At 45.2% G+C, this 27,048-nt stretch overlaps 3 protein-coding genes across 3 annotated transcripts; 1 reads left to right on the top strand and 2 right to left on the bottom strand.

Moving 5' to 3' along the window:
• Positions 1–1,015: 1,015 nt before the first annotated feature.
• On the bottom strand, positions 1,016–2,812 carry LOC149358232 (uncharacterized). The gene has a single exon (XM_089568801.1). The coding sequence runs from the start codon at positions 2,792–2,794 to the stop codon at positions 1,208–1,210; it is 1,587 nt and encodes a 528-aa protein (XP_089424927.1). The 5' UTR covers positions 2,795–2,812; the 3' UTR covers positions 1,016–1,207.
• Positions 2,813–4,629: 1,817 nt separating this feature from the next.
• Positions 4,630–5,329, top strand: LOC149358231 (mediator of RNA polymerase II transcription subunit 31-like). The gene has a single exon (XM_089568800.1). The coding sequence runs from the start codon at positions 4,773–4,775 to the stop codon at positions 5,193–5,195; it is 423 nt and encodes a 140-aa protein (XP_089424926.1). The 5' UTR covers positions 4,630–4,772; the 3' UTR covers positions 5,196–5,329.
• A 3,411-nt stretch (positions 5,330–8,740) lies between these two features.
• LOC149358230 (glutathione S-transferase omega-1-like) lies at positions 8,741–21,832 on the bottom strand. Its single transcript, XM_089570287.1, has 5 exons — positions 21,615–21,832; positions 21,034–21,139; positions 18,524–18,743; positions 12,642–12,768; positions 8,741–10,033 (listed from the first exon to the last, which is right to left on the bottom strand). Exons 1-5 carry the CDS (start codon positions 21,637–21,639, stop codon positions 9,795–9,797), a joined length of 717 nt encoding a protein of 238 aa, XP_089426413.1. The 5' UTR covers positions 21,640–21,832; the 3' UTR covers positions 8,741–9,794.
• Positions 21,833–27,048: the final 5,216 nt, after the last annotated feature.

The following is a 27,048-nucleotide window of genomic DNA, read 5'->3' as shown; positions in this document are numbered from 1 at the left end:
AAGTCTGGTATCTACTGTGAGCGGCGGGTGTGTTTGTGTGCTGTGCCCCTGCGTTTCTCGTCGGATGTGGCGAAGTGTTGGAGCAAAACCATTATCAGGATAAATGAGAAAAGCGTGCGCGGATGAAACCAACCTACGAGTTTCTCAACCGAAAAGATTTGCGGAAGCAACCTCCAACGCAAAGATTCGTTGCTGCCAGCTCAGCGCGCAAACAATCGATCGTTGGCAGCAGTATGATCAGATAGCCGAGCGTCTAGCAGGGCGTCGTTCGAGTGTTCTGTTGCACCGTCGATTGATTGCTTTCCACCAATGCAAACAATCAGTGATTAACACGCGCTGCTTGAGCGAATGTCATTGGATTATTAATCATCAGGCGTGTGGGAGCAGTGTTTGTTTCCTTAATGTTACCCTCAGTACTAATATAAAAATATGACTGATACACTGGTGCCCTTACAAGGGATCTTGGCATGAATTCGCGTCGCTGTGTGGCTTAGAATCACGTTACTTGCTCGAGTCAGATAAGTAAATAAAAAATTAGCTATGACAAGACTGCAATTTCCAGTGCAGAGTGCTAACAAAGCCATAAAGCGTGCCTTGACTACTGCTATTTCACCATGGGGCCCGTCAAACTCGACGATGGCTACCTGAATGCGCATTTTGGGCCTCACTAAGCTAATTATGTTTATATTTGTTCTCTTATTCGCATTACTTGTTGAGCCAGATAACCAAAATAAACAATGCAACCACATGAATGTGCTTTGGCGTGCAAGCTGCTAACAGTGGCTGTCAATTTTCGTGTTCACTACTGCTATTGCACCAACCCTGGCTATGACAAGACTGCAATTTCCAGTGCAGACTGCTAACAGAGCCATAAAGCGTGCCTTGACTACTACTACTACTACTACTACCATGGGGCCCGTCAAACTCGACGGTGGCTGCCTGAATGAGCATTTTGAGGCCCCAACAATAACCAGAGCTAACAATTGTGCTTGAATTCAGATATACCAGCATTTAAACGTGTTTCTATGCCACTTCTTGAATCGAGCACAATGTGTCCAGGACGTTGCTTATAAGAATTGAGCTTTTATTGTAAGGAATACGCCATAAATGAAACTGCTTATTTATATGAGAGGTTACGGAATGAATGGTTGGCTGTTGCGAACCCAGCGGCATAGTTTTGGTAGCCCTAATGAGGACTATTCTTTCATTAATGAGAAGTCGTTATGCTTGTCGAGTGGCTCAATGCCAGAGAACTCGCTGTCGGAGTCGCTTTCTTCAGTGTCATTTCACCCAGCTGGATGATGATGGGTTGAACATGTTCACTCCCAGATGTGTCAAGTCTGAACTTTGCCTCCAAGTCCATCACGTGCTGAATGCTCTTCCTCCAATCTTCCGCCGTTACGTGCTTGATTTTCTCCCTCAAGATGACATCGACCGTGGACAGCTTGAAGTCTCTGTTGTCCGCAGCGATGCCATTTTTCACCTTGGCCCACACAAGCTCAATAGGATTGAATTCGCAGTGGTACGGCGGGAGCCTGAGTACAATGCAACCGGCCCTTACAGCTGCGTTGTCTACGATGTAGCTCAGAAAGCGTGGCTTTACAGATGCCACCACCTCAAGCAGCTGCTTCTTTATCATCCTTTCACCGTATGTGATGTTCTTGCTTTCGAGCCACTCCTGTATCGTTTCCTTCTTCCAGGCCGTCGTCGGCAATTTCTCTTCTCGGCGGCTATGGTAAGGTGCATTGTCTAAAACAATGACGCTACCAGCTGGCAACTTCTGCAGAACGTCATTAAACCAGCTCTCAAAGCGATTGCCGTCCATTTCCTCGTGGTAGTCGCCTGTCTTTTGGCCTCGGAATACATCCAAGCAGCCGTCGACGAAGCCATCCTCGCTGCCGATGTGCGTGACGATCAGGCGCTGACCTTTCCCAGAAGGTTGTTTGAGACCTGTCGTCAGGCCGTTTGCTCGAGCGAACAGGCGTCCGCGCTTCTGCACCACGGTGTCTGTCCACACGATCGACCGAATGTGTCCCGCCGTCACCCATGTCTCGTCCAGGTAAAAGATCTTTCGGCCTTCCGCCCGGTAGCGCTCCACGTCACGGAGGTAGCGATTCCGCCAATCGGTGATGTCATCCCGGTCGATCAGCAGCGAGTTTCGGCTTCTCTTTTCGTGCTTGAAGCCGATCTCGGCAAGCAGGCGACGCACAGTATACCGCCCCAGTGATGAGAGTTCCATACGCTCCGAGAACTCGGTAGTTATCTTCTCGACCGTTGGTATCTCGTTGCGGCGATAGAAATCGTGCACACATGACCTCAGCGCGCACAACGTGAAGCTGTCAAACTTCGCGCTGCGTCTTCTCTTCTCCGCATTGCGTGGGCGCTTTCGCGACGGCGTCGTCAGTTTGCCACCCGAAAAATGCGAAGCTTTAACTTCCTCCCTCACCCTGAACACGGTCCTTTCGCTGACACCGAGCATGTCGGCGACAAACTTGCTCGTGTCCTCAACGCTGCGTTCAGGCTCCCTGTTACGCCAAAACGTGTAGCAGTTGAAGATCATGTTGCGTGAATCGCTGTTCAGGATGTGGCCGCTCTTGTTCTTGCCGAGGCTCCTTGGTGGTGTGGTCATCGATGCGACACAAGGCTCGTTCGGCAACAAAGGATAGCGTTCCGATGTCACCTCGCTGGGCTCCATGGCGGAAAAGAATGCCGTGCGCGGACGCACGAGATTGCAGGTTCGCAACCGCAAAAAATAAAAATAAAAAAGTACACCAAATAAAAATAAGCCTAACATTAAAAAATAACCTTGTGAAAAAACACAAAAAGTATATATGAAGCATGCTGTTGAGCCAGACTGCTGTTGAGCCAGACACGCCCGGTGCCGTCGATCTTGCTCAGTAGCAGACGACACACAGCGTTGTAGAAGGCACGGAGTTTTTTTTCTCGCGATCCGACATGTGCTGTAGCATTTCCATCATTATAGTTTTACCATACCACTCATCAAAATGTACAAATCTTATTTATGCGAGAAATACGCATTTTAGAAGCAGTCACAATTTTTTGAGCGGGACTATTTCTTTAGTCGCGGAGGCAATTGGCTGCTGCGCTTCGGTCATCTGGGCGGGGCCTCTCCTGTCTTCTAAAGTTGTCCTTTGTTCATTCCAAACCATTCAGCTGGCATTACGGAGTGGCTAGCGTGCTCGTATCGCACTCCGGAGACCCTGGTTCGATTCCCCAACTCGACCAATTTCGTTCTCGGTTTTATTGATTTATGCGGTCTAGCTCAGTGGTAGAGCGCCGTAGCTCAGCGGTAGAGCACCGGACGCGTAATTCGGAGGTCGTGGGTTGGGATCCCACCGGCGGCTTGTGGTTGTTTTTTCTTCTGCTTTTCTAATCGATTAGCTTTAAGCGATAACATATTCACTAATACAAATTGATCAACACCACAAAATAAATAAATTGATTAAAAATCCCGTGTGCCCCTTGGTTTCTGTGGCTGTTGGCTTCTCTCATATTTATAACGAGCCCCTCATTCCCCTTTCCTCGTCTGCTTAATTGCTTAACGACGGTCTCGGTTCTGGCAGCCTTGATGCCTTAGGAAGCATAAGAGGGTTCTCACACAGCTTCCACCCTCGCCGTTCGATGACGTTCTACGTCACATCAGCGGTAACTCAGGGCGTGCTACGTCCGCCGCTTATGAACGTGGGTGGCGCTGGTGAACACTCCCAAGGTTAGGTTATTTGTAAACATAAATACCCCCGAAAGCAGAAGGTTTGACAGCCGTCGCCGTAGCTCAGCGGTAGAGCACCGGACGCGTAATTCGGAGGTCGTGGGTTCGGATCCCACCGGCGGCATGTGGTTGTTTTTTCGTCTGCTTTTCTAATCGATTAGCTTTAAGCGATAACATATTCACTAATACAAATTGATCAACACCACAAAATAAATAAATTAATGAAAAATCCCGTGTGCCCCTTGGTTTCTGTGGCTGTTGGCTTCTCTCATGTTTTAGTTGGCCAGTCATAAATTTCTTCTGCTTGATGACCAGGTGCAGACTACAACAGGTGACCATAAGCGGATTATAAAAATGCTCAGGTTCTCGCTATGCTCCTGATTCGCTAACGCGGTGGCTGTTTCGACATCGTTACAAGCAAAGTCGAGCTATTGAACTCCGGTCCAAGCCGTCTATTGAACATGGAGGCTCCACCCCAATGCCGAAATGATCGGCAGCGAATAAACAACCACACGATGTGAAACCCTGTTAACTGAGGAGAAAAACCACCGTGCAGCTATCACTTTAAAGGTCGCAGCTCTGAAATGTTGCTAAGCTTGCTACAATGCTCCATAAAGCCACCAGCCACGATTTCAATTTGGCGCTTCCATCACGGTGTTCCATGAAGACACGTGAGATGGCGACACCACTGCTTTCTTTACTACTTCACGAAAAAAAAAAAGTGATGAGTTTAACACATAAACATTTATAGGCTTAGTTTTACCATTAAATTGTTACCAGTGCTAGTAGTCAACGTTTTTAGTTTGACTAGTAGCTTCTCCTGCGTTCCGTGCGTTCCCCATCAATGTCAATATCAGCTAGAGCCAACTCAATTCAATCCAATCCAATCCAATCCAGAGACGTAAACAATGGCCGGCGACAGCAAAGCATTCGGGTTTGATCATTCAGCGAGTGCGCACATGCATTAGCTACGACAGTGCACTGATTCAGTCCTTTTATATGTTTCTGTATCGCTCCGTGAACTTCGACGTGCTGTGAAAAAATGAATGCGAAAGAGACGGACGAGCAGCAAAAGCTACGCTTTCAGATTGAACTTGAGTTTGTGCAGTGCTTGGCGAACCCGAACTACCTGAACTTCCTCGCACAGCGTGGGTACCTCAAGGAAAAGGTGTTTGTGAATTACCTCAACTATCTGCAGTACTGGAAGAAGCCGGAATATTCCAGGTACCTCAAGTACCCCATGTGCCTGTATTTCCTCGAGCTGCTGCAGTACGAACACTTCCGCCGCGAGATATCCAACGCACAATGCGCCAAGTTCATCGAGGACCAGCAGCTCTTACACTGGCAGCACTACACTAGGAAACGCATGCGACTGCTTCAACAACCCACTGCAGAAGCCACCGCTGCAGCCCCCAGCGCTGCCGCTGGTGCTGCCGCAGCGCCGCAGGCCCCTGCGCAAAAGTGAACTATGTTTTCAAGAAAACACGGAATGAACACTTTTCTGTCATCCTTTTGTTTGTTCAGTCACGTCATTGTGCCATGTTTGGAATGTACTGCTACATTCGCACACGCTTATTAAAAGTATGATGTGCCCGTGAATCCTTAATTTTCCTCAGCACGGCGCGCCACGGTGCAGAGAACTATGCTAAGCCCATATCAGTGCTTTGCGAGCCGATGCCTCAGCGTTCGTGGCGTAGTTGCCGGTTCGATGCGGCGAAGCATCGTTCAACACACGCGTCTCACCCCCTTCTTTCTGTTTGATTGTGTGAACCCATGCAAGTTTAAGGATCAGTTGGGGTGCCAGAAAGTGTACCGCAGACGCCGAAGGACACCAGTACAGGCCTGGTATTAACCATGTCTATATATGATCATTTCTGGTAGTAGCGTTGGCGTTCTCTGCGAGCGTTGAAGAGCTAGGGCCTGGAACTTTTCACCACAAGCCGATACTCTGCTGCACTAGATGGCAGCATATGTAGCAAAACTGCTTTTAGTTAGTGCATGATGCTGCATGAGGACTTTTGAGAGAGAAAAAAAAGCCATATTCATCTTGCTAAAAAAATGGCAGTCCTGTAGGCAGCCTGTATTGTAATTCAAACCCACTTCACTTGAGCTTGCCTCGAAACACATCTCCATGCTTGAATTGCTGTTGTTGGTGTTGATCTAAACAATAAATAGTTCATACCGACACTTGGGTAACCATGGATCGTTTGGCATAGAGAGGTTAATCAGGCAGAGAGCTTCAGGAGGAAAAAAAAATAAGGAAGAAGGGAACAGAAACAAATAGGTAGGGAGGTGGTTCTAATTCAATAGAGACAGAAATTGCAAAATGTTAAGATTTATCATAACAGCCGGTGAGTTTAGAGTAAGAAATTTTGAATGGTGGAATAAACAGCACTGCGGCTGTACCCAAATATGGTGGCACCAAAAGACAGCAAGATGACTGCTCAAGCTATGGCCAATGTGCTGCAAGGGCCCCTTCACATCCTCCTCCTCTCAATCTTTTCGTACCTCGCCCACTGGCCATAGTTAGTGGTGATACCACTTAGCTCGGTAAACAGTTGTGCGCCAGTCCTTCCCTTCCTTACCAAACCACATTCTCTCTCATAGTTAGTGGGACAATTGATACGAACACCAATTTCAAATGCTTCCACACCATTCTTGAACATGCTAATCCATCCGAGTTTGTAAGCTAGAAAATTAGTTTAATTTTCTCCATAGGTTGTGTTTTTTTACATGTAGCGGCAATTTTTGACTCGCTTGTGAAAACACCAGAGTGTAGCAGTTTACAACGGCCGCCTCCGCCAGCATGGCACATGTCCTGAAATTCGATTCAGCTGCGTCCTGGTTGATTTTCTTGATGATCTAGGTAGCAGTTGGCCTGAGGATCCTGCCTTATCATCAGACTGCTTCCAAGAGTGAAGGAGGCTTAGTAATCTGCCTATAACATTGGTGACAGCGCCTCAATTTGGTTCCTTATCCGGGCCTGTTTTGGTCAAATGAGTGGCTGTTTTGAAGAAGCGACTGACGTTACCAATGTTATTTGTCAAATATGTAGGGTTTCCACGTCATTTCACCACAGTTTGATACTACCTGCACTGTGAAGGGTTCACTCAACTTTGTCCTATGGTGTGCACAACTAACTATAGAGCCTGAAGTGATTGTTTTCTACTTAGGAAACTGTCCGAGCTAGCACTTGATTTCTGGGCAGTATTTGCTATTACCTTGGCAGATATTTTGGCTGGTTTTGGTTTGGTTTATAGGGTTTAACGTTCCAAAGCGCCTCAGGCTATGAGAGACGTTGTAGTGAAGGGCTCCGGAAATTTCGACCACCTGGGGTTCCTTAACGTGCACTGACATCGCACAGTACGCGGGCCTCTAGAATTTCGCCTCCATGAAAATTCGACCACCGTGTCCGGGATCGAAAACCCGTGTCTTTTGGGTTAGCAGCCAAGCAACATAATCACTGAGCCACCGCGGAGGACTGTATAAATCAATATTTCTTTTAACATGTTTTTCATTTCAGAAGCAAACGTATCTCTGCAAGTTTTGCTTGAACTTAGTCAAAATCCTTGACGTTGCAAAAGAAATGTGAAAAAGATGTAAAACAGATTAGTGAAGCTGGTATTACTAAAAAATATGGTTAACTGGCTTCATTTTGATGTATTGTGTTAAATTTCAAACTTCATAGCTTTGGACCAAGAATTTTAAAAACCCATGAAATACAGCTAGTATTTTTCCCATGGTAGACAAGGAGCTAAAGAGGTGAAACGGTGGCACAACAGGCAATAAGGTCGACTGATTTGGGCTCACGGCAAATGCGCATAGGGGAGAGAGTGCCAAACCAGACCTGTGTTGGTAGAAATTTAGCGGTGGCATAGAACATAGCAGCCCATTCTCATAAGTGTGGCTTCAATATGTTGTGTTTGGCAAATTTCCCGATTCCGGAAATACTGGAGGTGTTGATAGCAGGATGTTAAAGTAGCAAAGTTAATAATGACAGTCTCCAAGACCCAGCAACTGTGACATATACTGTAGCTGAAAGGGCAGTTAAAGGGACAGTGAGGAGAGCTCTATTAATATTTTTTTTAAAAGTAAAATCCGATAGTTCGGCATTTCATGGCTTTGTTGCCACTCGGCCGGCAGCGAAAGATGCATTTATTTCTAAGAAATTTGGATTTGAAGTTGAAAAAGTTTTTCCCGCCGCTCTGATTCAAACTTGGAATTCTCCTATGACGACACAGGACTAAGTGATGTGAAACATGACGTACACATGACGTAACAAAGACTCCGTGATTTCTGGCGGCCAGCAGTGCGGCCTAGCAGCAGCCGAAAAGAAAGCTACCGCCGGCCGCACGTTGAAGGCATCTATCGGCTAATGCGGCCATCGCTACCGTCGCTTCGTTTGCGTTTGCACCGGCGTTTTGCCACCGTTACGATGGATCCCGCTCCCGAAGTGGGCAAAGAAGTTCTCGCAAATAGACACCTTTAGCATACCGTGTACCTTGTTACCGTTAGCGGAATACTGGGAGCCCGCCTGCCGCCGGTCCGCCGCCAACAGGCGCTGATTGGTCCCGATGCTGCAGGCGCGCCCGTAGCTGCCGTGTACGTGGCGCCATCTGGTGATGTCAAGGAGATTTGTGCATGCATTGGTTGCGCCTCAGTGATTCGTGGCTTCTAGTGTCCCAGTGTTACTAGCACCGTTGGTTCTAGCAACACTGTTTTGTCCTATGACGTCACCACGCTTGTACTTGCGAGTTTGGCCTGTGGCGGCGATACCTGTATTTTGGTTCTTGCTCTTTTCTACGTTACAAGAGCTTTGTTGTCAGTATGAGTGGCGTTTTTGTAATCAGGAGCTGGTATTCTGTCGATACAAGCCAACTTCAATTTCTCCTCAGTGTACCTTTAACATAGCACCGCAAGGGGAAGTCTTTGTAAAGTTATTTGTGACTTCATTTAAAATCGCACTACTGCGGCCAGACACCCATTGCAAAACAAGCTTATGGGCTATACTCGCCTATTTTGTTTAATTTTTTATTACAATCCTAAAACAACAGTTCACTTTCCTTCAGCCATGAACACAAGGTCTTGTACTGTCACGGCATCAAATGAAAGAAATCAGCATGTTTTCAACTAGTGCTTTAATAATGTGCGAGCGCCACATTCTGCAAGGAACAGCTTAGCAAGCTGCTGATACAAATCAAATCAAGTAGCCCAAAAGGAACTCGACATGCCATAACCCTGCTAAAATCCAGGAAGACATTATTTGTATATCTAGAACAGGCACATGAACAGATAACAATAGGCAATAAATATTCACCACAGGAGAAGTAGCAAGCAACTCCAACAAAGAAACCGCTGGCAGTGTAAAAGGCTTAGTATGTGTATAATGCACCACCACAACGTACAAACCCCATGCAATAATATAAGTACGGTGTGCCAAATTTAATGTGCGCACCCCCGAAATGAGGAAACCCAGTTTAGGTTAAAAGCAGAATGATGTAAGGGAAAGCTATTCAATTAGTACTTACAGAGAGGCTGAAAAACTATATATGACGAAAGACGTGAGGGACTGCTCTACACCATGTCGAGCCAAAACTCAAAACTCAAAACGCTCTTGTTCAGCAGTTGTACTCAACATGACTGCCGTTAAATCCAGTTTTTGGGCACAAGTCACTAAAATGGTTAAACAAGAATGAAAACAGTTTCTTTCCCTTTTTTTTTATTACACACTTCACTATGTTTAAACAGCTATAACATTTATTCGGAGCAAAATATTTATATCTTCGCATTTATATGTTCATTGCATTGGAAAACGAAATCACACAACACAAATAGAAAAGATAATTCACAGCAAAACAGGCAGTGAGAACATTATAACTGTGAGGCTGCTGACCTCTAGAGCATGCTTTACCCTGCGCTAAATAAGCAATCTTTAAGTATGTGAAAATAAATAACTTTAACATTTCCCTCTTACAGTTACAGAGAACAAGCAATATCAAAAATGGCCACCTTTGAGTGGTGAGGCTGCATCCTGTGACACAAACTTATACAGTCAGCAAAATCATCACAGACCAACATCATAATCTACGTTGTTATCAAGCACGCTCCTAGTGTGCTGCACCAGGTGCTCCTGGTTTATAGTGGCTTTCACAGCATTGTCTTTTTTCATGGCTTCGATCCACTTGTGAAAAAGTGGGAACTCCTCAGCAGCTGGCGCCTTCAGCTCGGGAAAGATGGTTGAAAAGGCTTCAACTCGAGGGAAGAACGGCCAGACCATGTAGTCAGCAAAACCTGGCTTGTCTCCTGAAAAGAAAGAGCACATGGTATGTTATGTTACATGCATCCAAAAAGCTTCCTGTGGGCTATGACAGACACTGTAGTGGAAGGCTCTGGATTGACTTCAGCCACTAGGTAGTCTTTAATACGCATTCACACTATATAGCATATAAGTCTCTTTTTTTTTTAAAAAAAAAGGCGATAAACAAGGTGCTGATATATGAAGGAATAATTACTCATTACCATCCACTCAAGCACAGCCATATGGCTACAGAGGAAAGCTATACATTTCAGAAAAACTTCTATATACCTATACTCTTCAGGCATAAATTATTACCTGTGGGTGAATACTGTTAAAAAAGCTTTAGATTTTGTTAAGAAGCATGCCAAAATTGCACAGCAAAAATTTCTATTCTCCTAGACACATAATTAAGCACTTTCTGTTGAGACCTCGCTTGTCCACATTGCAACTCAACACATTTCAGGAACTCAGTTACAGTGCTTTTGCCTCATTCCTGTAAAAAGAATCATTGTATATATTAGTACATTTTAAGCAATTTAAAGCATTCCTTTTTACACAAGCCCATTTGGCTTGAAATCTTTCTAATGGTAATTTTTCCCAATACAGCCCTTTTTTCACAACGTCTTCACCTGTACGCTTTGCACCTTGTATATAAAGATATGAGAGTATTTAGTTGCATGAACAGGTGTGGACGCCGTGCCTATGGGGACTATGGACCACTCCCTTTTGAGGTGCTTAAAGTGCATCATTTATGTATATACAGATGAGTTTTACATGCGGAACATGCATGCAAGGCTCGAAGTGACATAGTCACTTCTGGCTAATTAAATTTTCTCTTAATCAGCCATCAAACGCACAGAGCGCATCCATAATTATTAGCAGGAGGACACAAACGGAAGTGTCCTCTTGGAGTGGATAAGCCTGGAGTGGGCTTTTGCACATTTTATTTCATAACTGCAGTTAAAGATTAACACCCTTATTCTAGCGAAGCATAATAAATGACTTCGGACTGGATGAAGTCAGAAACAAAGCCAGGTAGGAACGCGTCAGCTTTTGGTGTCAGCACACAAACACATGACCTTTACGAAGGCTGACAACCTAACCTGCAGACTTGGGAAGAAAAATGGGCTCAGCATGCAGCTATAAGCTTCACTGCTTGTGAGCTTTTGACAATGTGTTTTAGCATGTACAGGTCCACTAGATCAATTCACGAAAAGTACATCACAATTTTGTTTATGCACTTGCCGTCAAAAGTAAATGGAAGGAGACTTTGTCCAAAACATTTAACTTCTTTGAATCCAAAGAACAATGGTGGAGATTTATTGGTGCACTTGAGTAATTTGGTAAATCATAATTAGGCTGAATCTATCAGTTCAAGCGTGCATGAAATGAGTGCAGCGAAATTATATTTTTTTGCTTATGCTGTTTTCCATTGATCTTTGACAACACCTGTACATTTATAACAAAAGAAGAATTTGTGCCACATTTATTCAGCCTTCTTTATTAAAGATGCATAATAACAGTATGGGTGTGATGTACTAAATCATCTCATGACACTATACTCTCAATTAATCACAGACTTCTGCAGTTGACCTCTTTCAAACACTGCCACTCACAATGTGGCACTAAAGACTCGGCAATGATCATGTCACCAGAATTACCACCGCAGCAACACAAATACATCAATACATCACACATAGGACACACTCGCACCATGAATTCAACAGGACAGCTTAAATGCAAAGAAATGGTGTAGTGCTGCACTATTCCCTGACTGTTGCAGCCTGAGTGCTGCATTATAGCTGCATTAGTGCTGCATTATAGTGCTCCCATTATAGCTTGGGTAATAGCTGGATGTAAAAAGAATGCTGCCTGCTACCAAGAAATATGCGTAATTGTAACTGATACATTTGTTCCTAAGAGAAGAAATTATGCTTGCCCAGTATCCCTTCACCTGTTGCAGCAGAATCTTACTTTACTACAGGCTGCTTGATTTAGAACACACACCTGCATTGGAGCTATGCACACACCAGCAGTGCTTAAAGTCAAGGGTGTCTCAGAGCCTGCCTGCCCCCCCCCCCCCCCCCCCCCCCCCCCCCCCGTATTGACAATCAGAGCCCCCTAGCTAAAATGTAGAGGCTGCATGAGCTTGAAGCAGGCAACCATTTTTTATTCTTCTTGTCAGTGGTCGTCAGATAATTTATTCTCTATCAATATGAAAATTTCACTGTGATTTTTAGTAAGAATCATTAACACATTTTCCAAAACCTGAGAAGAAGAAATATAGAAACATGGCAGCAGTACACAAAGGCTGGAAGAAAAAAGAAACCCATGCCCTCACACCATGAGTCAGTCTAGAGCTGGCCACTCAGCTCCAAGGCAACACAACAATAACGAGCACACTGGCAAAGCATGGGGATCGTCTGTTCCAGGTCTGTTATAAACTGAACAAACAAGTACCCTTAAAAATTATTTCTCCCTTTGTATAAAGTGATGTAAAACAGGCTGCCGACTGCTTTCTCTCTCTCTCCCTCTTTATTTCCCTTTCCAACTGTGCTGCTGGATAACTAGAGACACCCCCTTTGATGGAGCCAGACTATAAGCACTGCTCACCAGAGAGGTAAAGCGTCTTCCTCGTAGCCAGTTCCTCCTCATAGGCGCGTACCTTTTCTTTGAACTCCTTCCACAGCTCCAGCCTATTATCCTTGTTGTAATGAATCTTCAACACTGGCATCAGAGCCTGTCAGATAAAATGCAAACATGAGGAGGTTGAGTTCACAGCATCTAGGCCTGCAAAGGTGAATTAAAAAGATCTCTATTGATGTCTGCATTTTTATTATCCACTAGTTAAAAAAAAAAGAACAAATGTGTGCAATCCCTAATAAATGACTTTAGGATAGAGTAATTTCCATTTAATATGCAAATCACAAATATTTGCTAGTTCAGTTCCGACCACAAGCGAACATAGACAAGTACTTCATAATGCGGACTTTTTGTACCCCTTTTTTGTGGCTTTTCTTGCTCATTAGGTGCATCCTGCAATTTATCTCAAAGAAACATGAGCTTGACAAGAAATCAAATGACACATCAGGTTGGTAAGTGCAGCCAAACCCAGTTGTAACAACACTGGTTAGAACAATATACTGGATATAGAAATGGACAGCTGTGGCAAAGTCAGCTGGGCTGTGTTTTCTGAGGAAAAATAAGCCAACTAGAACAATGTTGACAGAGCACATCAATGGTTACAACGACTGAATCTGTTGACTTCTGAACAACTATAACAGGAGTGAGAACATGAAGATGTTGCCATGGTGCCAGCTGAGCCACAATGACAGTGCAGTGTGCACTTCTGCATTTGGAGGCAAACATTACGCTGACCAAACATCCCAACACCAGACTATGCAAAGAGAGCATGTGGTGGGCCATAATCCTAGTCTTCTAACCTTTGCTAACTTGGCTACGTGCCTACTATGTTTGTTTTTATGGGGTTAACATTCCAAAGCGACTCGGGCTATAAGGGACGCCGTAGTGTAGGGCTGCGGATAATTTTGACCACCTGGAGATCTTTAATGTGCATTGACATCGCACAGCACAAGGGGGTCTATCACTTCTGCATGTACCTGACAGGGCAGATCAGCAGGCAAACTGCTGCTTCACTGGATCAGCTGCATAGGCTGTCATGAGCTTTCCATGTTTGGCTCACTTGGTTGATTGGATAGCAGCGTGGTGACAATGTCTGAGTTATAGTTCAAGCTAGTAATGACTGTGGTCATCATGTTGACCAGTTCACGCTAGTAATGACTAAGGTCGTCATGTTGACCACATGGTCAGAATTTACTTCCCTGCTCTTAGGAATTGTTCCTAAAAAGCAGAACTCACTCTGGCTGTCGAGAACGTCATGAGCAGTGACCTGGATTTTGGCAGTTTTGGCCTGTGCTGTGATGACAGAGCTTTGGCCACAGCTAAATTGCAATGATAGCAGCTCATCAGGACTTGAAACATACTTGCACACCGCTAGTGCAGCAAACATGAGTGAAGACTTTATTGAGGAGACAACTGTCACTGTTGCCACTGTCACAGACAGTGATGGCAGGGATGAACCAGTGCAATTTGTTTCGCATCAGTAAGAAGTGTCTCCCACTCTCCTTGCAACCATGAAATGCAGCCATGAAATGCAGTCTCTGTGCAGCCATGAAATTCCTTGTAGACATATGTGAAGAAGATTATTAAGGAACAAAGCTAACTAGCTAAGGACTTTCTTTAGTGTTAACAAGTAAAACGGTATAAAATAGTCTCCTGCATCTCATTAAATTCATGCAAGCTGTTCATGTCTCTCTTTTCTGTGCAACCTGGTCATAACAATTATTGATTATAACAATATTTCTAAGACACTCTGATATTGTTCTAAGCATGTTCAACTGTACATCGATATAGCAATCTCCCACTAATGAAAGAGAATTGCCCCTTATTGTTTTTTAGAACTCTCACTGATTATCTTAGCACAGAAACAATACCTCAACCTGCAGCACTTAGCAATTAATACAAAATGTGTGTGTTGTGCTGGGTTCAATGGTGCATAGCAATTAAGGCCATCATGTGCTAACCTTGAGAAAAAAACGAAATGATTTAACATCCCAATTTGTTAAGAAGCACTGTTTCATTTAAAAACGTAAAAAAAAAACACAGGGAATGCAAATCAATGCTTTTTCCCTCAGGAGTAGCCTAGGGTGCAACAAGATGTCCTCTTGATAAAATTGTAGGAAATACTTCTTCCTTAGTCTCCCGAGTTTGGTGCACAAACATAGAACGTGGTTTGTGGTGATCACTTCTTTGCAGAGTTCACGTGCAGGTTTCTCTTGCTTTCATCAGAAAAAGTTGTGTTTAAGAAGTGTTTGTCCAGCGCAAAGACGACATATTGTCACTTCAATGAAACGCTCTCAATGTGCGCATGGCTTCCATTGTCCTTGGATAAGTTTTGCCAGGTGTAGCTCATTACTTAATTACTCATTGTACGCTGCCGTTATCCCTCCGCTTACAGAGTACTGACTTTAAGCAATCTTTACAAAGCAGGTTTAGTTTCTTTATTTCCTTTTTGCATGCTTCGGCTACGCACACTGCTGCTCTCTTAATGCCATAAATTCCGATGCGGTTTGGAGCCCAGCAGAATTTTATGTTATGTTCTTGTGTTGTTACCCTTCTTATATTATGTATTATATCAGCATTTAACTGTATGTCTGATTTTTGGAGTTTATTGCTATGAGTATGCTCAGGGAATCTGTGTAGATAATAACGTTCTCGATTATCTCGTTTATTATCTTTCCTACAGCTATCAAGACAGAGTAATATTCAGCTGTAATACTGATACACACTAAGGGAGGCTTATTATTTTTTCCCAGTTCCCCTCAACTACTGCATCTCTGAGATAAACTGCAGTTTTGAACCATTCGTGCAAAACTCAGTGCAGCTATAATATTTTTCTTTTAGTGCGATATTCTTGTATGACATGTTCTGGTAGGGTTTGTTTCTTATGAAATTAAGTAAGAGTGAAAGTGCACACTGTGGAAAAACTGTATTCGTCTTTTTAGCACAGCATTTTTTCAAAACGATGTACCAACTAACCCGCAAAAAGTTCTACTCAACAAACTTGGGCCACTTCTCGCTCCATTAAAAAATCACATGCATGCAGAGATCGAAAAGCGATATCCATCAAATCACGTTGTTGCGTGACACATGAACCACGTAATAATCTCTGCCCTAACCATGCTGCGGTGCTCAGTGCTCCTCCCCACTTCGCTGCTTCAACACACTGTAATCATTTTGAATGTAAGTAGTGAAGCTCATGCAAGGCTGCTTTAATAGCTACTGCAACTTTTCATAATGTAAGCAGCATGGCTGCTACACTTCTAATCAATTGTTGAGTTTGAGTTTATGAGCTGTGATAGCACTTTTCACTATGATGGCAATGCCATCAAAGAACCTGCTTGCCTGTCCTCAGTCACAGCAGAAGACTTTTTATTTCTTGACTAGTATATTCGTGTGCTTGGGACCTAAATTTGTTTCCTGTAAACACAAAGCAACAGGTCAGAGTGTAGCTGTCTTTCATGTCACTTGAGTTATTTAAATGTCCCCTATAATTTCACCGTACTCTGAATGTCACCTTATCCCTACACATTTGAAGTGGAAAACCTAGTTTGTGTTTTTCTGATAAGGGGCTTACCTTTCTTGAGCTATTCTAAGGAGTCCCTCCAACATTGACAACACACAGCTATATTAGCTAATGTCTACTGCTTCATCAGAGGTGCTGAAGCATCATGCAGAACGATTGTGTGCAGGTCTAACTTAAATGTTAGACCTCGCCTTAAAGGTGCACTGAAGAGGAATCTGAACTCGTCTTTTTGCCGCGGGAACTCGATCTACACGTTCCGAGCATTCTTAAAAACTTCGATTTATTGCCCTGTGTGACCGATTTCCCTAATTAAATCAAATTAACGTCCAGCTCCCGCCTTTATTTTTTTAATTCTCCCCGTTTGGTGGGCGGAGTCGAACAACGCGCTGAGTGCCTTTCAGCCAGCTCCGTGGAGGCTTTGCTTTCGCTTTATTTTATTTTTTAGGTTTCCGTGAATAAATAGTTTCATTCGCAGATAATATAGCTGCAAAATAAGCCGCAGAAATAAAAATACGCGCGGAATATTTGATTTTACGGATCACTACGTATTACTCCACCGATGACAGAGCAGCAAGCCGCCACGGGACTGAGTGAAAGGCACTCCACGCGTTGGTCGACTCCGCCCACCGTATGGGGAGAATTCAAATGAAAAAGGCGGGAGCCGGACGTTAATTCGATTTAATCAGGGAAATCGGCCACACAGGGCAATAAATCGAAGTTTCTAAGAATGCTCGGAACGTGTAGATTGAGTTCCCGCGGCAAAAAGATGAGTTCAGATTCCTCTTCAGTGCCCCTTTAAGGAGAGAGGCCTTCAAGCCTGCCAAACTGGGCACTGCATAGCCTGCTTTGCAGGCAATGAAGCAGCGTTAACTACTTTCACCAGGGGATTAGATGGCACTGCCACACTCACTGCGTATGCCCTAGGCAGATGTGGAATTTTACCACAGTATGGAGAGAAGTTGCACAACACTAGAGCATATTAGGCTATAAAAGAACTTGTCTCATCGCTTATAGCAGACAATTAAAGCCAAATTATACCACAATACTTGGTAGTCAAAGCAATGTTTGTTTCTTACTGTGCTACTGCCACACATTTTGCACTCATTGGTGCCTGCTAGATTCAAGACAATCGATACTTAGTTTCTTAACTCATCATTAGGCTATGAATGGCTGAGAAACAGTCCGACATGTTTAGGGTTTCAGGCCACAGCACATGATATCACCACAGCGGGGCCCCTACAAAGTACATTTAATCTTTTTCCCACCTCAGATGAATGTTCTAAACCAACTTGCCCAACAACGCATCCTTCTAAAGACAGCCACAACTTGCAGTCTTCTGTAGAGAGAATCTTGACTGCAAACTAGTGAATTTCAAGCTCCAGAGCTAAAGGATGCCTTTTTGGTGAGAATTAAAGGGACACTGAGGAGAGCTCTATTAATATTTTTTTTATAGCAAAATCCGATAGTTCGGCATTTCATGGCTTTGTTGCCACTTGGCCGGCAGCGAAAGATGCATTTATTTATAAGAAATTTGGATTCGAAGTTGAAAAAGTTTTTCCCGCCGCTCTGATTCAAACTTGGGATTCTCCTTTGACGACACAGGAGTAAGTGACGTGAAACATGACGTGCACATGGCGTAACGCAGACTCCGTGATTTCTGGCGGCCAGCAGTGCGGCCCAGCAGCAGCTGAAAAGAAAGCTACCGCCGGCCGCACGTTGAAGGCATCTATCGGCTATTGCGGTCGTTGCTTCGTTTACGTTTGCACCGGTGTTTTGCCAGCGTTACAATGGATCCCGTTCTCGAAGTCGTCAACGAAGTTCTCGCAAATAGACACCTTTAGCATACCGTGTACCTTGTTACCCTTAGCGGAATACCGGAAGCCCGCATATCGCTGTGAGCCGGCGCTGATTGGTCCCAGCGCTGCAGGAGCGCGCGTAGCTGTCGGGTACGTGGCGCCATCTGGCGACGTCAAGGAGATTTGCGCATGCATTTCCTGCGCCTCAGTGATTCGTGAATTCTCGTGTCCTAGTGTTGCTAGAACTATTGGTTCTAGCAACACTGTTTTGTCCTATGACATCATGAAGCTTGTACTTGCGAGTTTGGCCTGTGGCGGCGATACCTGTATTTTGGTCCTTGCTCTTTTCTACGTTACAAGAGCTTTGTTGTCAGTATGAGTGGCGTTTTTGTAATCAGGAGCTGGTATTCTGTCGATGCAAGTCAACTTCAATTTCTCCTCAGTGTCCCTTTAAGTGATAGGCATGGAGGTGTTACAATGCACTTGCTGGCCTGAAAACAGCCCACTTGTAGATGGTGCATTCTGGTACTCACCGCAGAGCCAACTTCAATAAACATCTTCTGTCTTGCCTTCTGGTAGGGGTCATTTGGCAGAAGCTTCGTTGATCCATATGCATCATCCAGGTACTCGGAAACTATAAGTGATTCGCAAACTAGTTTGTCATCTTGTTGAAGAATTGGAACTTTTCCAGCGGGGTTCAACTTGAAGTGCCATTCAGGCTTGTCTTTGAGGTTGATATTGACCACCTCATGCCTAAAAAGGGTGAGACAATAATGAATATTCTTACACAAGAACTTAAACCAGCAACAAAGCAAAGGCTGCTTCGATTCTAATGGCTTCTTAGGTCTCCCTGAGCTCACCTTTCTAGTGGCATCTGTGCTTGCACTCAGCATCTCGAAAATAAGTGCCAAAACCAATTAGCTTAACAACGATTCCTTCGGAAGTTTGACAGAAAGCAATAATTTCATGCACTTCATTTTTTTCTTTGTGCGTTAGCTGTCAAACTTAAAATCTTAATTGCTGCTTCCCCTCGCCCCCAAAAAACAGTAATATGGCTTGGATCTGTAGCACTCAGTTTCACTTCAGAGGCCTTGGCACACAAAACGGTAAAGGTCAACAATTAAGATTGCAAAACAGTTTATCATATCTGTTGTCAGTACCTTGAAAGAGGCTTCCTTGCACTGCAGGAAAAAAAGTGAGTAGACTGCAAGCAATGCAACATACCCAGTAGATTTTTCAAGTTAATACTGCAACAACATATTGTTACCATATGAAGATCTCATATTATACAATTGTCAAGCACACTGCAAAAATGCCACAGCACTGCGTATTGGTGTTTTGAAGAGACTGAATAAGTAGGGGAAGCCCAGGGATATTTTAGATGCTAGGAGGTTTATCGCTGGTTTTTAGTACAATCACAGAATGAAATCTAATGCCACCTCTAAATTGACACAGTTCTGAATGAAGAAACACTGGCTCAGCTGTTACTTCAATGTCAATGAATGTAGGAAATAGACAAGGGCTTAAGTTTTGTAGTTCTTGGCACAGTACTGTGTAGCCTACTATGAGAGATATATTTAATCAGCAGTCCATGAAAATTTACATTAGTTTCTTCGCCTTTTACTTAAATGCAGATTTAAACAACCTACACTTTAATGTGAGTTCCTGCAGAACTGAACATTGCTGGATAGTGAGAGTAAGTGCTAGACCCCGAAATAGTCCTTTAGTGATGATGACCTTAGCTAGAATAGCTATCCCTGCCATCCACCACATAGCGTAAACAACTAAATTTTCACAAGGACCTAATTTCCGCAGTTCTCATGAGTTACACACACCTCGTGAAAAATGGTCCTGCAAGCCATATTTTGTGCAGCAAATATGGCCTTGAGATCAGCACGTTGTTCCTGTCAGCAACTAGAATTTGAAAACGCAGTGATAACTCCTTATTAGTCGGTTCTTCTCCAATACAATGCGCCGTCTTTTCTAGAAATGGCTCCCTTTGCTTCCCTCAGCTGCATTCCGAAAGGGAAACATTTAAATTCTAATATTCGTAAACTCTTTAATGTCTTTTGGGATTAAGGACTTACATCTGCCACACAAGCGAGGAAAGTTTATTATCAAAGGGGAAGTTCAGGTCCCAGCTGGGGTTGCAAAACTCAGAGCGTCTCTGAATTTACTCTGAAAATGTCGTCCTTGAGGAACAACGGCTGTCAAGAGTGTGCTGTTTTTGTCTACTGTTGAGTTCCTGCTCAGGGGCATTCTACAAGAGTGCGCACCATGTAGCATGAGCAATGTACATATGCATCTCTTGTAGCATTACAAAGCTTCAGACTCTGGGGAAGAGAACCGAGAGAGGTGCCATGTCAACTTCATGAAATTTAATGCTTGCGAAATATTCCTAAACTGCAACTTTAGCTACAATTTCTGAAACAGTAAGCTCTCGAAAAGTATGTTAGTTCCAGTATGTACCTCACAGTGCCTACCAGTGCAAAGAGCTGGAAAAAGCCTCCATAACAAAAAATATATTGGTATACAAATAAAAAAAATGAGAAGGAGCAATAAATAACAAGTGCAGCTTGTTTCACAGATGTTGTCCTTTTGCGAGGCTGTACTCTAACTGTCAGCAAGATGACAAAATTTAAGCTGGCTTGTGACTCACTAACAGCAATGCAAAATTCCATATCCTTATAATTAAAAAAGTGCAGCAGCCACCAGTGCCGTTAGTTGTGGAATGTGGTAGGAATTAGGAGCTGTTTGGTATTCTTTCTGAAATATTTGTTTTGTATGCCATACAAAGTAACTCAACAGTCAGACACGTTTTCACCTCAATGTTGATTCTCACACTAAGTTCCTTTTGTTGATGTATTATGGATATTACGGTTCGTAATAGCAAAGGACCTTGACACGTTTCGCATAGCGATTCGGATAAGGAGCTGACGCCCACGAAGGGCACCAACTACCTCTATGCCTGCCTTGAAAGCGGAAGCAATTTTGCGATTTGCAACAGAGGAAGTATATTCCGACGAAAGTGACCGACACTCACTCGATGTTCTTGGCATGAAGTACGAGAAGAGACCTATGGCAAAATGGGCAAAACCGCATGCTGTATATGCGCAGCTTTCCCGAAGCCAAAGGCGGGCATGGCATACCTGCACATATGTTAACAGAAGTGACACAGCTGTCAAACAAAATTTCAGCTTATTCAATTATACAGCTCGCGTTTTACCCGGCCATGCAAAATTAGATCAGTCACGGACACACAGCATACTTCGGCGATCCAACTCATCTCACGTATTACCTAGCGAAAATTACTCCTTAATACATACGCTAGCAAATTGGATCCGCTGGTACGCTCACGTACAACGACAAGAAACTGTCATATTTGCTTTGCGGATCGCGTGAGGAAAGTTCAAACGCCGAAGCTTACTGCACTTTATTTTGGCTGCACCTCTACATCGATCACACTGAATGAAGGAATCTGTTAAGGAATTTGTGAGGCTCGCCTGATTTTACTAGGACAGCAGGCCAGTTAAAATGTGGCCTTACACAGTAGATCACAACAAAGGAAGAATATCGTTACGGAACAAGCATGATTCCAAACCAAAGTTTAGTTGGAAGCATTACCTGCTTTGTAGGCCTTCAGCGACATCCTGCTGATACCAAGCAAACAGTTTACCAACTTCAGCCTACTGCCGTGCGGCCTCACTACTGAGGTTAGCAAGAACCTGCGCTCGGACAGCTTTCCAGCCAAACCACGTTCCCGTTCACGCAAAAGATCAAAATCAATCTAAACGAGTAACGGAGCGTGGAAGAACGTTTGGCAGCATGCCGGCAGACAGAACGCGTGCTTCCGCCGAGTAAGAAACAACCTTCATATCTCACCCAGAGATGGCGGCACATACCCTAAGAAGGACAATGCCGTGAAGGATGCCGCTGTGGCGGCAAATTCAAGAACAGCCGTAGTTATAGTCCTGCTACTCCTTAGTCAAGGTGGCTTAGGACCGAAAAAATTAGGAGTCACTTTGGCGACTAAAGTGGTGCAAGGCGAAAGCCTGAGTACAGCATTCTGCCACGAATGTGGTTGTGAATGATGATTCAAGTGCTACCAGCGAATGACGCGTCCATTGGCTATCTGCGTGTGTTACTGATGTGTGGTTAACATGTTAAACTTCGCCTGTAAGTGTGGAACGCGACAGCGTCTTGCAACGCTGCCAGGGAGTCCACAGAACGCCATCGCCAATTCGGCTGTACGCCTTGCTGGACGGTAAATTTATTTTTTGAGGAAAGGAAATGTATCTCTCTCGCATATCTGGGTGGACACCTGCACCACGCCGTAAGGGAAAGGGGGAAGATGGGAGTGAACGAAGACGCCGTATTAGCTAGACGCGCCTTTGTTCATTCCAAACCATTCAGCTGGCATTACGGAGTGGCTAGAGTGCTCGTATCGCACTCCGGAGACCCTGGTTCGATTCCCCAACTCGACCAATTTCGTTCTCGGTTTTATTGATTTATGCGGTCTAACTAGAAAGGTTAATTAGGCTATTTCATATTTATATCATTGTATTTCTATCCATCGTGTTCTGTCATTCACCTGTCAAATGTTGGAACTGTCTAGGATGTTCGACACAACGTATATGAAACGAGCAACGTCAAACTGAGTGGGGAAGTGCGTGGTGGTGGAGCGAACGCAGCTTCGTACTTATCTGTTTTTTCAGCAGCGTCTCCTTCCGCGGACGCTGTTGTCGCTGCGACGCGCGTCTTTCTTTTCTTTTCCTCTGTCTTAATTAGGCTAGTTGATTAATTAAGCAATTAACTAAACTCAGTCCCACTTAGTTGGAGCATCACTATACGATCCCTTTCATTGGTTGCATGGTTACTAGCCAGAGTACAATTGGCCCCATTTGAAATTCGCGCACTGTGACGTCACGAGCATTTCGACCAATTGAAAAGCGTGACATTTTCTGTCGACAACTCCTGCTTACAACGATGAGGCATTAAAGGCTTCCGCCTTAATAATGTTTTAAGGCGAAAGCCTTTAATGTCTCATCGTTGTAAGCAGCAGTTGTCGACAGAGAATGTCACGCTTTTCAGTTGGTCAAAACGGTCGTGACGTCACAGTGCGCCAATTTCAAACGGGGCCAATTGTACTTTGGCTAGTAACCATGCAACCAATTGAAGGGACCATATAGTGATGCTCCAAGTAAGTGGGACTGAGCTTAGTTAATTGCTTAATTACCCAATTAGCCTAATTAACTTCTCTAGTCAGGCCATATAAATAAATAAAACCTAGTAAGAAATTGGTCGAGCTCGGGAATCGAACCCCGGTCTTCGGAGTGCGAGACGAGCATGCTATCCACTCCGCCATGCCAGATCGATGGTTTGGAATGAACAAAGGCACGTCTAGTGAATACGGTGTCTTCGCTCACTGCCATCCTCCTCCCTTCCCTTCCGGCGAGGTTTAGGTGTCCACCGAGATATGAGAGAGAAATACATTTCCTTTCCTCAAAAACCAATTTACCGACGAGCGAGGCGTAGAACCGAATGGGCGATGGCGTTCTATGGACTCCCTGGCAGCGTTTGCAAGACGCTCTCGCGTTCCACTCTTAGAGGCGAAAAAGTGCACCCCCCCCCCCCCCCCCACCCTGAATTTTGACGGGTGTCCACCGAGATATGTGAGACAGTTACTGCGTAATTTTCTTTCCTCAAATACAATTTTCATTTTCTTCATTACGGGCCATCTTCGTCTTTCTTCTTTCACTCCCACTTCCTCCGTTCCTCTACGGTGCGGTTCAGGTGTCCACCGAGATGACAGAGATTCACTGCGCCATTTTCTTTCCTCAAAAACCGGTGCGTTGAAACGGCAAGGCATCGCGCCGAACGGGTGGTGGCGTTCTGTGGACTCCCTGGCAGCGCTACAACACGCTGTCGCGTTCCACTCCTAAAGGCGAAGCTTAAGCTTAAGTCTAATTAGCGGTTAATTAGTATTCAGGCATTAATCAGTAATTAACCATTAATTAGTGATTTGTCATCACTTAGTAATTAGTACTCAATTACATGTGACGCCACCAGTACCACAGAAGCACTGAAAGTGGTGCGGAAAACGCTTTCACCTCTACGCAGTTTAGACAAAGTGCCCCCTGAATTTTTGTTCTTGTCTCCATCGACTAACTACGGCAGTCGCGAAATAGAAACGCTCAATTAGACACCCCGCAGTCTTTAAGTGGCCTCAACTGTTGGAGCTGTGGAGGTTAGCTTTACGCCGCCATTTGTCTACACGCACTCGAGAATGACACCATCAATAAAAGTTATCTTTCTCTCGTGCACATACAAGCGCATGGACAGTCAAAAAGCGCTGTTAGTTATAACACAAAATGCACTATTGAATCGAACTCGAATTACACTGACTGCATGTATGCGTGCACAAACGCCCAACACTTCAGGTCATCTTGGACTGAGTCTTGCACCTCCACTGCTACGAGTTCCTGCCGTTGCTCTCAGTCATTCAGCACTAAACAAAGCACATCAGATAAGTAGAGACTTATTAGCCAAGAAAGGCCAGTGCCCAACGTCGAAAGCTGCACCGCACATCGGCTCAGGAAAGCCGAAGGAAAGCCGAATGAAGCCTCTATACAGGTGTTCTCCCATGAATTAAAACTAGCGGGGGTGTCTAAATTTCTGGGCGTGGGGGGGAAGGGGGATGCTTAGAGTAGAGAAGAAGCGGTAGTCAATTTTCGAAGTTATCAGTGTAAAAAAAATGTTACAAATTAGGGGGTGCCTTCAGAAAAAGCAATGACCTGTGTAGGGAAATCACCGCTACTATTCCCTCCACAGGAGAGGTTAGAATGTAGAATGGACACGCTCGGAAGTAGATGTCGCACTTATCAATCCGGCAGGCACACCGGCCGTCGACACCACTGAAAAACTCAATGGGAGAGAGAGAGAGAGAAAACTTTATTTACAAAGGAATTCGGGGCACGCCCCAGGGTCCCCGCACGACCCCACTGCACTCAAGTGTTTATGTTCCTGAGGTCCATAACACTGGCAGCACGGCCGGTGGCGATGGTCTGCACGGCCGGGTCCTCCGAATGCAGCAGGGTCTCCCAGTCCTCCCAGGTCTTGAGGTTCTCTAGGTCCCGCGGGGGAGGGTCCGCCGGGCAGAGGGAAAGGATGTGGAGGGAAGAAGCGAAGGGTTCTGGGCATAGGGCGCAAGCAGGAGTGGGGAAGGAGGGATGATAGTGGGTTAGGGTAAGGGGCGAGGGGAGAGTATGTGTTTGTAATCTGCGCCAGAGTGTTGCGTGTCTGTTATCTAGGGAGGGGTGGGGCGGGGGGTAGAGCTGGCGAGAGGCTCTGTATGCCTGGGTCAGCTCACTGAATGAGTGCATGCGATCCTTCGTGAATCCCCGATCCGAGGCCACCTGAGCCCGGTTTAAAGAACCTCGGGCTAAAAGGTTGGCGGCCTCGTTTCCGGGATTCCCGGAGTGCGCAGGCACCCATATCAGCTCCACTTGGCGGGGCGGGGGTGCATCGGGCGAGTCCAGTATGCCAAAAGCAGGGACATGAACTCGGCCTCGAGCAAAATTTAGAATCGCAGTTTTAGAGTCAGTTAAAATATACCGGGCTTCCGTGCGGGTTATAGCAAGTGCAATGGCGGCTTCCTCTGCAGCTTCTGGGGACGTATCTGGAGGGAGAGGTAGTGTGAGGAGGGTGGATGAAGAGGAGTCCACCGCAGCTGCTGTCGCTTCATCACCCGTGCAGGCAGCGTCCACCCATACGGCGTCCGGCTGGGGGCCGTACGCTCGATGGAGTGCCTTCGCACGGGCTCTGCGGCGCTGCTCATGGTGGGACGGGTGCATATTCCTCGGGAGCGGCCTGATGAGAAGCTCTCGGTGAAGGGATCGTGGGATGGCGAGAAGGGTTGGGTCGTTGGCCGGTATTTTGATTCCCAGGGAGTCCAGGATATACCGACCTGTGGATGTTTTTGTGAGCCTGATGTATTGGGCCTGCCGGTGGGCCTCCACCAGTTCCCCGATCGTGTTGTGGAGGCCCAGGCCTAGTAATCTGTCTGTGGGTGTGTTGAGGGGAAGATGAAGTGCTACCTTGAATGCCTTGCGAATCAAAGCATCCAAAGCGTTTATGTCATGTTTGGATAGTTGTAAGTATGGGGTAGTGTACAGTACACGGCTGATGACAAAGGCATGAATGAGGCGACATAGGTCGCGCTCCTTCATGCCTCTATGGTGTCCCGAAACCCTGCGGATGAGGTGCGATATCGCGCCTGCAACCTGCTTGAGTTTCTTGAGGGTAGTGGTGTTTTTGCCATCGTTCTGGATGTGCAAGCCCAATACACGGAGGGTGCCAACCTCAGGTACCGTGTAACCATTCAATTCAATGGCAATGGGGGAGCGGGGACAGCGGTACACAAATGCCCAAAAATGTCCGGTCAGAAATTCTGCTCAAGATATCTACGAACTCGTTTGCACGTAGAAGAGGCCACAGTTGGCCCGATTTCAGCGCAAGGACGGACACCGCGAGTATGAGACATAAAAGGCTTTCGCCTTAAAAACGTGTAGAAATCGATCGTCGAAAGGTGGGTGTCGTTCTATCTTTGGATTGTTGCGTTGGTTTGGGTGAGAAGACGGGGTGTTACGTGGTCTGCGTGTTTACGGCAGCGATGGAACTGCCGCCTAACCGCCGGGTTGCCAGACACGGAATTTTTCGTGACGCTCTCGCATGGTTTAGCGTCATTGTCACTTCATGATGTGGAGAAACCTACTCAAACACGTAAATGCCTTAGGCGGGTGACGATCGAGTCAAGGTGATGACAGTAAACAGCGCTACGTTAGCACACGACGTTTGGCATGGAAGTTGAGCCTCCCTCTCTGCAGCGACGCTTAAAGGGGTATAGGCGCCAACTTTTTCGTAGCGTATTTTTGCTTTCGAATGATGCGCATGACATTAGTTAACGTGGATCACGACGTGAAATTCGTCCACGCTTCATATAGGTATAATTCGTAACTGAACTTTTGATAGAGGCGAAATTCAAGACGCTCGTGTATTG

Source organism: Amblyomma mixtum, chromosome 2 (assembly GCF_055824585.1).
Source record: "Amblyomma mixtum isolate Tamu chromosome 2, ASM5582458v1, whole genome shotgun sequence".
NCBI lineage: Eukaryota > Metazoa > Arthropoda > Arachnida > Ixodida > Ixodidae > Amblyomma > Amblyomma mixtum.
The sequence above is the reverse complement of the archived record's forward strand: the minus strand, read 5'-3'. Positions and strand labels throughout refer to the sequence as shown.

What these genes read in the sequence shown, in the direction of transcription:
- LOC149358230 (XM_089570287.1), bottom strand. Translation starts at nt 21,639, where the DNA reads ATGTCGCTGAAGGCCTACAAAGCAG. An exon ending in CTTCATGCCAAGAACATCGA is followed by an intron (nt 18,744 to 21,033) that starts GTGAGTGTCGGT and finishes CACCCTTTTTAG; the next exon opens with GCATGAGGTGGTCAATATCA. An exon ending in GAAGACGCTTTACCTCTCTG is followed by an intron (nt 10,034 to 12,641) that starts GTGAGCAGTGCT and finishes CTTTCTTTTCAG; the next exon opens with GAGACAAGCCAGGTTTTGCT.
- LOC149358232 (XM_089568801.1), bottom strand. Translation starts at nt 2,794, where the DNA reads ATGTTAGGCTTATTTTTATTTGGTGTACTTTTTTATTTTTATTTTTTG.
- LOC149358231 (XM_089568800.1), top strand. Translation starts at nt 4,773, where the DNA reads ATGAATGCGAAAGAGACGGACGAGCAGCAAAAGCTACGCTTTCAGATT.